The sequence below is a fragment of the Biomphalaria glabrata genome, chromosome 13 (genome assembly GCF_947242115.1).
Source record: "Biomphalaria glabrata chromosome 13, xgBioGlab47.1, whole genome shotgun sequence".
Classification (NCBI taxonomy): Eukaryota; Metazoa; Mollusca; class Gastropoda; family Planorbidae; genus Biomphalaria; species Biomphalaria glabrata.
The window spans coordinates 34010738-34022643 of NC_074723.1; the positions used below are offsets into that span (position 1 = coordinate 34010738).

The following is an 11906-nucleotide window of genomic DNA, read 5'->3' on the forward strand; positions in this document are numbered from 1 at the left end:
ACTGAGAGTATTGTTCGTAAAAATGCAAAAAAAAAAATAAATATGGAAGGATAACGTAACAATGCTGACTCGTTGAAATATATTTTTTCTCTCTATTGTTGGGACCACTCTCCTGTGAAGCCCACTTGAATTAGGCTTGTGTTGTTTTTTGTAAATTGATGTTGATAATTGTACATGTAATTGTATACGTCATTGTATATAAAGAATGTTCATGTTAGATATTCATATACTAAATATAACTAGACATATATAAAGTATAACTATATATACAATAAAAATACATGTTTTGGAGTTTTAACTTACGATCAAGCGCCATGCATTGATAAATAAATATATCAGTTGCTGAAGATAATATAAAACACCTACTGCTTGCATAGTGCATGACTACTGACGTTTTAAAAACCATTATTAGTGTATAAATATAGCCAATACTGTCTTTTTATTGATATCAAATGAAAATCGATAATCAATGCATGAAACAGTGTGGTAGATGTGTGGTTGTATATGTGAAGGCTGTTCTAATGGTCTATGTGTTGTGTGCGTTTTCATACAGTGGTTCGTCTGGTCCTATCTATTTTCACTGTTTATAAAAATAATTCAGTGTGCTTATAACTTTTTAGTCTGAAGTATATACTCTGGCTACGTTTTGTAGTGTCTATATGTTTGTTTACAAATTGCTGTAATAAGTAACATGGTCTTTAATTGAAGGGTTTCTTTTAGATCTAGCATCGTATAGGTGATTTTAGATAACTCATATTATAACATACAAATAATTCATACTCTAGATCAGTGTTTCTCAAACTGTGTTTTCGCGGAACCCTAGAGGACTGATTAGGAGTACCACGAAGTACTGGAAAAATTAACTAGGACACCATTTGAATTAATCTCTCTAAAACTAAATTAGCAAAATGATTGTGCTAAGTGTTCCGTTAAGGAAAAAAATTTGGGAAACAATTTTCTAGATGGTATAAACGCTTATGGGAAATTATATTTGTTTTTAAATATATTAGGTTACTTACACTGATTTAACTATCATCTTTAAAAAAAGACTAAATTTGTCGGATATAATAATAAAAGAAAAATGAAATGTTTTCGCTTTTCGAGTGTACCCATGTAAAGAGCTAATTTCATTTGGTCATTTTTTTTTTGGCATGTTCACGTGTCCGGCGGTAGGTCAGGGTTCAAAGACGTTGTGAATAACGTTAGGCAAATACAATGTTCCAAGAAGAGGTGAGAGCTATATGAATATTTTCCTTTTTATTTTCATTTAGAACTTTAACATTTTGTTTCAGATTTTTTTCTAAACAAAAAAAAAAGAAAAACTACAACATATTTTGTTTTATTCTGTTGTGCCTGGTTCACAGACGGCAAATATTTATGTCCGTCTTACTGGGATAGCTTAAAATAGACATTGCGTTTTTCTTGAAATTTCGATAATAACACTAACCCAGTGTTTGTTCTGCTCTACATGTTTTTATTTCTTCTGGATAGAGACACATTTTAGGTCACTATTATATTCTTACAAATGTGCTTTCATTTTCATACTTTCTTTCTTTTTTTATCTTATATTCTTACATTTTCTTATATTCTTATATTTTCTTATATTCTTTTATTTTCTTATATTCTTATATTTTCTTATATTCTTATATTTTCTTATATTCTTATAGTTTCTTATATTCTTATATTTTCTTATATTTTTATATTTTCTTATATTCTTATATTTTCTTATATTATAATAGTTTTTTATATTCCTATAGTTTCTTATATTCTTATATGTTCTTATATTCTTATATTTTCTTTTATTCTTATATTTTCTTATATTCTTTTATTTTCTTATACTCTTATTTTTTCTTATATTCTTATATGTTCTTATATTCTTATATTTTCTTATATTCTTATATTTTCTTATATTTTTATATTTTCTTATATTCTTATATTTTTTATATTCTTTTTTTTTATTCTTATATTTCTTATATTCTTATATTTTCTTATATTTCAAGGTGTGTTCTAAATTTTCCTAATTAATCTATTCTAAAAATAATATACACCTAAATTTCGATTAAATTTTCCGATAAACGTGAAATCTACTGAAGTCTCCCTAGTTTCGTCCCTTACGTATACCATAATAATTTTAGGCATGGTTCGAGATGGGAGAGATATGGTTTAGTGCAGTGTTCTTTATATGTTGCAAACTATTCTATATTTTTATTGTTTAATTAAATTATATCTTCTACTAATTAAGATCTGGGGGGGGGGGTGGGTTTGTGTCTAGACGTCTAACACCTAGCTACAATTATAAACGAAAGGTTAGAGATCAATATTGAGTTAAAATTAAAACAGATCGGAGTTGAAAGCTGTGTGAAGCCTAGCACTATTTCTGGTATTTAAAAAAAAATGCATATTCTGAGGTATCTACATTGCAATATCCTGCTATTTAAAGTTATGTTCAAAAACTTAATTAGCTATTCACTGTCATGAATGAGGCCAATGTAATCAGTTTACAGATATCATATACACACACATCTGTATTCTAAAGAGCTAGTCGTCACTATCTATAATAGTAAACATATTAATGTATCAACCTTTTACGTAAGCAGAAAATGTTGTGTTTATCGTTGTATTTTTTAAACTAGCGTTTACCCACCAGACAAAAGTAAAACACGCTTTCCAGACCTTTCGATCCAAAGGGCAGATGCTTATAAGGTAATATATTTCATTGGCCATCAGTTTACGAGGGTATTATGTTGTCAGCACAAAACAACCAACCGCTTTTACTGTACCCCAACGTCTAAAGTTTGAACGGGTCCAAAATACTAGTCTTTATTAAGATTCGAAGCCAGGACGCCCGGTTTGGAGATTACGAACTTTAAACACAGAGCAGCCACGCTTTATTATATAAATAAAAGAAGCGTGATATTGAAATTAAAAACCCCAAGTTTACTAGGATTAGAACTCGAGTGCCTTCGGTTTCGTAAGCCAAATGCTTTACCACCATGCCTCCTTTTATCCTCCTGAAATATTGTCCTCGACTTTATTCTAAGTATTTATATAGATAATAATGCTACTACGTTGAACGCTTTTATACTTATACTAGATGTGATAATCAGGGGCGGACTGGGTATCAAAATCGGCCCGGATGTGTAGCTGTAGACCGGACCACAAATAGCATGTCATATGTTATAGCCAGGATTTGATTTTTATTTTTGGTGGTGGGGGATTTGTGTATGTTTACTATAGTTTTGCTTTAGTTTTGTATTGGAGGAGGTGGGTCATTTTTACACCACTATTCAATGAAAAACTTCAGGGGAGGTAACTCTTTTTAAAAGGTCATGGATTTCTTCATTAATCAAGCTTCATTCATAGATTCGCGCATTGGTACAAAACATTTGCAACTAAAGTCACAATGGTAAAAATGGCATTGGATCATTATAAAATAGATTTTCCGTTTATTAACTAACTCATTGAATAGAATACTGATTTAATTGTTATTTTTTAAAAAGAATTTTGATATGAACTTCGTTTTAGTTGTAAGTTTAAGTAATAACGTACTACTTTTGTATATATATCCTCATTATAGGGTCCTACACTTGACAGTCGAAAGTCTAAATAAGGCTAAAAAGAGTTTGAGTTTTTTCAAGTTTTTATATCTAGATCTAAACTTAGATATAGACTTAGATCTAGCTGACTCTAGAGACTTAGATCTATTTCTAGATCTAGACTTAGTGACTTAGATCTATTTCTATATCTAAACTACGGACTTAGATCTATTTCTAGATCTAGGCTTAGACTTACATACTGAATCGAGATTTAGATCTAAAACTAGATCTAGATCTAGCTAGATCTATGTCTAGTTTGTATGACGATTGACAATGAAGACGTTAATTTTTATTTGCGTGGGGTAAATCTTGTCATCTGTAAATTAGATCAAGAATTTTTTTTCGTGTTGCCAATTTATCTGATGTTGTTAGAAGAATAAATCTTTTTTAGTTTCTCTTTATTACAATGTGACATGTTAATTTTGAATGTATGGATAAGATTAATAATTATTATTTTAAAAAATATAAGTGTACGCTAAATGAATATAGGGAGATGCTTTGGCTGAGGGGTAAAGCACTTGGAACTAAAAGTCACGTATTCGAAACCTGGTGAAGACTCTAGGCCAGTGGTTCCCAAACTTTATTGTCTCGTAGACCCCTTGCCACGTTTTCTGGTTTTCAGTAGACCCCCTGCTCAACTTGTAACTTGCTTAACTTCACATTTTTGCAAATTCATCAACATTTTGTAAACAAATTTCTAACTGTAGTGAGTTGAAGAGTGATAAATAATTTAAAACTACGATTAATATGTTTTATATACGAATTTGTCGTACTATGAAGTAGTCTTTCCAACATTAAATATTAATTAATTAATTAATTAATTAATTAATATGCCTTAAGTATCATCGTAAAAGGTTTCGCAAAGAGCAGTTTCTCGTGTATTTCTTGATTATTCACGTGTTACTCAAATATTGAATCTGTGGAACTGTTTTCATTAACAGGAGATGGGTCGAAGGCAAGTAACTGGAGCCTAAACCAGTAAACTTCGAGCAGGAAGGGCTCATTAACCTTGGCTTGCTACCCACCTAGCAGAAGGAAAACTGAATTCAAACCTCTGCTGCCTTGCTACTATACCCAAACATGGGAAAGGTCTCGTGGGTCAACCCTGGGGAAATATAAGGAGACGGTGACCATTAGCGCCATGTATTCCTGGGCCGTCCCCTCTTTCTCTTTCCTTGGGGGTTCCAGGTTAGGGCTTGCCTTGTTATGTTGGATGCAGGCTTGCGAAGGGTGTGAACTATCCATCTCAAGCGTCTCTGAAGGATATCTACTTCAATGGGCTGCTGCTTTGTTCAATGCCACAGTTCCTCATTCGAGATCTTGTCTGGCCAGCGGATCATAAAAATTTTCCTCAGGCAGGTTTTGATGAATACCTGGATTTTTTTCATGGTGGTGATGGTGGTTCTCCAGGTCTCCGCGATCTGGAAGCAGATGAGCAAGACGTGGCGACAGTTGGAGAGATTCGCCCAGAACTGAGATGCCTGGAGGAAGCTGGTTGGTAACCTATGCCCAGAAGGGACCACAGGCAGAGATGAGATGAGATGGTGACCATTAGACAGTTTGTAGCACACAGCGCTACACCTTGTCAGACCAAACTGTATTTATGTCTTTTGCAAAGATTTACATTAGAAACTTTTGTCACTCATGCCACCGAAGCGACCTTGAACTGTATTGTTGCTTAAAGAAATTCTTTCAATAATAACAGATGTAGGTTTGTGTAAAACGGCTGGTAGTATCAATGTTTGACCTTTGATGTTTTCCGTATTTTGCTATAAGTAAAAAAATCTTTAAGACGCTTACAAACCATCATCTTCTCTATATGATGTTGAACAAAGATTTTGTGGGTCTATTTTGAACTTTGAGTGTTCGAAAGTTTTTCAAATCTTTATTTTTGTCAGGGTAGCATTGTTTCAGATGATCTTCCAGCGAACCTGGTTCATATTGTCAGAAAAAAGTCACTTAGGCAACTGATTGTTTGACAAGGAAGGAAGGAATCCCAAATTTAAATAATTAATGCTGTACTGTCTACATTTCTTTTTTTTTCTTAATATTAGTTACATGTAGACAAAATTAAGCTATTTGAATAAGTATTGACATTGATTACAACAATTTTTCGTTTGAATAGCAGGATAAATATTTAAAGCATTAACGAAGGTACAAATCATATATTAGTGTATGAAATAATTACATTAATGGAATGTGAAAATTAAGTAACTCGACCTGCATTAAATCTATTATCGTAGACCCCCGTGGGCATCTCATAGACCCCCAATTTATTTTTTTTACTTTTGTAGACCCCTTGGAAATCTTCGTAGACCCCTGGGGGTCTATATAGACCACTTTGGGAATCACTGCTCTAGGCGGACCACTTCGGGGGCCGATTTTGAGTTTGTGTTTCACACAAACTGTCTTTGTAACCTTGTTTTTTTTTTACTTAGCGTGCTCTAAAGTACATTTTAATTCTCTGTTAAATTTCTACACGAGTTTTTAATTACACTCCAAGGATATATGGATTTAACACTCAACTATTTTAGATGTCACATACTGTTAAGATCGTTAAGCGCATGTTATAAGAATAAATTCATCTATATGGTACAATTTTACTTTCTAAAAACAAAATATTGAATCTGGCTGTCACGGCACTAGTGAGTGATTTGATTTTACCCACAGACAAATACTTACTTAAATACTTATTTACCACAGTCTTGTTTTTATTTACAGATTACAGTCAATTCAATGATTGGATAGAGGAATATAGTATTTTAACCCGCAATAAATAGGGTTAAAGAAGAACGCCAAAATATTTTTTTTTTAAATAAGTGATTGTAAATAACTATGGCAACTCTCCAAAACAGACATGTTTTCATTTTTATTCCGACAATATTAATAGCGTTACTGCCTGTGTCCCTTGCTTTATGCCGATCTGGCCAGTATTTATCCACTAACGAATGCGTGAAGTGTTCTGAAGGATCTTATATGGATGCTGACAATCATACGAATGAAGCGTGTAAAGAATGCGAAGATGCAGATGATACTAAAGTATTTCTACAAGAATGCAACGCCACGCACAACTCGGAACTAAAATGCAAGGAGGAAAGATTCAGCAAAAATGGGCGCCCTCTAGTTTGTCAGATTTGCAGTCAATGCAGTGGCATCAATAAGTACGAAGCAGCGAACTGCACGAAAACTAGTGATACAGTCTGTTGTCCTGAGCCTGCGATGAAGCTGGAACCTGTTAATGAAAACACAACGTGCCTCAATATTTCTTCAGATACGAACCTTTGTTGTCTACTAATAACAACTACAACCTCTATCGCTTCTTCACCAAAGTCCCAATCGAAAGGTAAAGACTAAAAAAATTGAATGTAAAAATTAATGCTTTATTTAAAATTGCTTTAAAAGATAGTACAGATAAACCAAACAGAGGTAACATGTAACACCAGCATTAGACCGAACAATGAATATAATATAGTCGACGCTAATGGTTAATGTCGAACAAGTATAGCAATAATAATAATAATAATAATCTTTATTGTCCGTATGGAAATTTATCTCTCAATTTGAGCATTACACCAAACAAAAAAAAATTATAACTATAAGAAACCAAAGTGTACATTCACACCACTCACTCATAATTTACCGTCGAATGTCAGCTAACTCTATACGTTCATACCGGGCTTCCTATCTCTAAGGCGTCCTGGAAGTAGTCTGTTTACAGCACCTGATATTTCGTTGTATCCAAAACAAAGTCTTGTTTAAAGTAGTCACGCCATTCATTGTCTCTAAATTAAAACTTTCCCTATTTCCGAAACAAGTAATTAATTCATAATCGTGACATAACAACATTCATTTTTTTTTTCTAATAATTTAAATATTAACATTATCTAATCTGATTAAGAAAAATACGCCTCCTTAATACTAATACTTTGCCACAAGAGGTCATTGAGTCAGCCGATTACCTATTATACTGGAATGTCTGGAAATACCTATTTTGACTGACAAAAGGGTGGATTTTGATAGCCCTGATTTACTATTCATTAACACACACACACACACACACACACAAAAGCCGTTTTATTATTGACATCGCCGTATCACTATCTCATAATACAGAGGTTCTTAATATGTGGGTTGAGACACCCTTGGGGGTCGATTGGCGATTTTCCAGGGGTCGCTTAAGACTATCAGAAAAAATATTTTTTTCGACTAACAAACTTACACATTTTTAAATTAATTTTTTTTTGTTTAAAAAAAAAACAAACTGTAATTGTTATTCGAGGATAGATGTTAAGAAACAACTGAATCTAAATCGTTTCAAACATTATAAACTCGCTGCATAAACATTGCAGAATCATAGATATATTTTCAATTATTTACAGGGTGAAGGTTTACGAGAAGCACACCCGTCTATAATTAGTAATACGCCATCATGTTGTAAGGAAATATTTTCATTATGGAACAATCCCTTAAAATGGATCTCAAATAGAAGAGCGTGAAGAAAACAAAATATATTGACGATTTAATTCACAGTAACGTTTCACTTCTATAGTTTAAGCAGGCATTGAAAAACCTTACCGCGTCATTTTGTAATGAAGTTTCATTTTCAGAGTCTATAAGGATGTACAAACTGAATAGTCATTTTGTTAACATCATTATCACCTTTCTTTTGAGTTCCGCATGGAACATAGGGCCTCAATAACAACACGCCACTCTCCACCATCGCTTGCTAGTTTTTTAATGGCTTCCCAGCTTTTTCCTGCCCTCTCGGCTTCACTAGTACACCTCGTGGCCACGTTCTTTTTGGTCTTCCTCTAGGTATTGTTCCCTGGGGGTTCTACTCTAAGGCCTGTCTAGCTCTGTTGTTGGTATCTTTTCTAAGGGTTAGAAATGATGTCGATTTTAAAGAAGACTACTAGAAGACTATACATCTTGATGTATTTGACAAGATTCGCCTCATTTGTTGAAAAGAATAAAAATCTTGTTGAAAAATATTTGAAATTTCTGCAAAGTATTCTGGATTGTTGGTTTGGTTTTCAACTTTTGTAACAGAATGACTATCCCACAGGTCATTGGAATTTGCTATTTAATTCGTCGACGAGTATTAATAATTTCCACAAGAATGACAGAAGTAGTATAAAAAAATACGATGTTATCCCTCTAAATTTTGTGAATTCGATTTAACAAAAACAACATTCGATTCTTATCTTATCTTATATAATACAGACGTTACTTCAAAAAAGAAGATGATTACGTCCTACGCGTCATGCGTGATTGTTTTCAAGGCGTTGTAATGAATTTAATAAATCCAAAAATGTTCTTCTATTTCACACTCAAGTTAGTTAATGTAAAGTTTGAAAAATGTTTTTTTTTAGTTTTATAAGAAAACAGCTACGAGTTAAATTTCCAACACCATATCTTTGAGAAACAGGATTTTTTAAACTTGTTAAATACAGAAGTATAATTGACGCTGAAGATGACATTTTGTTCTGATCTTTCAAATACAATTCATGATCTGGTGAAACAGAAACAAGCTTAACCAAGGACAGCTTTGTTCACAAACTGTCGCAACAACTTTGTAGCAATTTATGACTCAATCGCTGGAAGTTGCTTACCCTGTCCAGTCATGTTTTCTAAATTGTCACCTAAGTATAAAATCATGAATCTAGTGAACACGTAATTGTAAATAAATACAACTCATAAAGATACAAAACATCATTTATATGATATTTAGCTATTAGCAGAAATATTTAGTATCTCTTGATTAAACATACAGCTTTGGCAATTCCTATCAGTTATTTACATTTGATTTTGTTGTAATACATGCCCCCACCCCCCACCCCAAAATACCAATAAACAAAAAAAAATCACGATTAGGGGTCGCCGCATAGTAGACAACTGCCATAATACAAGGAAAACTGAAATGGAAAAACAAAGAAACAATTGGAACCTTGGAGATTAAGCGATTAAGGAAGTCATCTAAAAAAGAAATATAGCCTGTTGTTAGATCAATCCAGAGGATAATGACAACTAATATCACTGACACCTTTAAGGCCCATCACATCCCCTTGAACATTCTTTGCTTTCAGTGGGCAGTACAGCTGTGGAACTACCACATTATCAGAAAATTCCGCAGTAGACTCTGTTTAGTGGACTCTTAACGGATTGTATTAGTTGAAGCATGTTTTCCGTTGTTAACTACAGGATTGATTAAAGTGATTGATTACATTTCACTCAATATAAGATTTTTATTCATTTTAAGGTATTTTTTTCTCACTTGTGCTCTAAAGTATTCATGATTTTGTTTCCCTTCAGAGTCTACTACTGAGAAAATAACTGGGTCGAATGGGACTATGGATTCTTCATCTACCGACAACGTGGAAAACTCAAGCAGCATGGAACCCGGGGCTATTGCAGGAATAGTGATAGGCTTCTTGGTATTTGCTGGGATCGTTGTAGCTGTATTCTACTTTAGGCGCCAAATACGAAGCCTATGTGACTCTAATTCTCCATCTTCACCTCAACCTACGATTCAAGAAGTTCCTTTAATGACACCACACACTTCATCCTAACTAACAATGAAAACACAATTCATCCTAACTGACAATGAAAACACACTTCATCATTACTGACAATGAAAACACACTTCATCCTTCCTAACTGACAATGAAAACACACACTTCATCCTAACTGACAATGAAAACACACTTCATCATAACTGACAATGAAAACACTCTTCATCCTAACTAACAATGAAAACACACTTCATTATAACTGACAATGAAAACACTCTTCATCCTAACTAAAAATGAAAACACACTTCATCATAACTGACAATAAAAACACTCTTCATCCTAACTAACAATGAAAACACACTTCATCCTAACTAACAATGAAAACACACTTCATCCTAACTAACAATGTAAACACACTTCATCCTAACTAACAATGAAAACACACTTCATCCTAACTAACAATGAAAACACACTTCATCCTAACTAACAACGAAAACACACTTCATCCTAACTAACAATGAAAACACTCTTCATCCTAACTAACAATGAAAACACACTTCATCATAACTAACAATGAAAATACGCATCTCATCCTAACTGACAATCAAAACACTCTTACACGTTACAATTTTGTTTATTTATTTATTTATATTTTAACTAATTATAGTTTAATCAATTTACTATAACATTAATCTCGTCAACACGTTCTAACGAATACGCCAGTTATGTATCTTACAGTTACCTTTTAATTTCTTATATACTTTTTTTTAACTGAAGAAAAACAAAAGCTGTGCATAGTTTTTCTCCTCCGTTTAGTGATAGATCCATTGTAAGTACAATAAACAATAATACACTTTAAAATATTTTTTTATTATTTAAATAATAGTATATCCCGTTTGGTGAACGACCTATGCCTAAGACTTTTTTTTTTTTGGCTCTGAAAATTAGTCGACGCAACAGAAATGCCGTCTGGAAAGGCCATATACACCAGCCTAGGCCCAGGGTCGGCAACTTGTGAGTCGCGAGCCACCTTCGGCTCTTTGGATGAGAAGCTGCGGGTCTTTAGTTCCATACGCAAATATTATTTATTTTTTAGAAACATTGTTTTAAAATAGCTCAGAATCGTTTAGCGAGGATTAGGCGCCGATTTGGTCTCTTAGCCACTTGTGCACACTTTTCACCATACCCCTATATATATATATAAAGAGAGAGAGAGAGAGAGAGAGAGATAGATAGATAGTTAGATAGATATAGATATTACAGGTGCGGACTGGCTATATGGGCAATCGGGCTAATGCCCGTAGGGCCGGTACCCAAATGGGCCGGACGGGCCACCGAAGGGCCACATGGATGCCACTATGGTACATATCAAATAGTTAAAGGTTTTATACTATTCTCTTCTAAAAAAGGCTCTCTGAACGCAGACTCTACAGTGTAATAGCCTACTAGTTTAATTTAGCATTTTCCGAAATAATGCAATGGCCTTCATTCGTAGACAGTGCCACTAGTTGGCTTCATCCTTTTAGGGCCTACATACTAAGCGATTCAAAAGCAACATAAAGTTTTTGTGTATTATATAGATATAGAGGTCACTGTCAGCATGATTTCGAGGACAGCTAGACCTAAAATTGGAGGCCCATCATATGATATAGAATTTGTGTGCCGAATTGTATAGAAAGGCCCGGGCCGATCTCGAAAACCAGTCCGGCCCTGATAGATAGATAGATAGATAGATAGATAGATAGATAGATAGATAGATAGATAGATAGATAGATAGATAGATAGATAGATAGATAGA

The 11906-nt window shown here is 33.6% G+C and overlaps 1 protein-coding gene across 8 annotated transcripts; it reads left to right on the forward strand.

Moving 5' to 3' along the window:
* Window positions 1–492: 492 nt before the first annotated feature.
* Window positions 493–10956, forward strand: LOC106057358 (tumor necrosis factor receptor superfamily member 10C-like). Of its 8 annotated transcripts, none has more exons than XM_056008418.1 (4): window positions 493–555; window positions 1174–1230; window positions 6318–6939; window positions 9909–10956. In XM_056008418.1, the coding sequence occupies exons 3-4, from the start codon at window positions 6432–6434 to the stop codon at window positions 10163–10165; spliced, it is 765 nt and encodes a 254-aa protein (XP_055864393.1). In that variant the 5' UTR covers window positions 493–555; window positions 1174–1230; window positions 6318–6431; the 3' UTR covers window positions 10166–10956. The 8 variants fall into 8 exon arrangements, with proteins under 8 accessions (XP_055864393.1, XP_055864391.1, XP_055864392.1 ...); XM_056008416.1 differs by having other exon boundaries at window positions 525–736; XM_056008417.1 differs by having other exon boundaries at window positions 525–736; window positions 1179–1230.
* The last annotated feature ends 950 nt before the right edge of the window (window positions 10957–11906 follow it).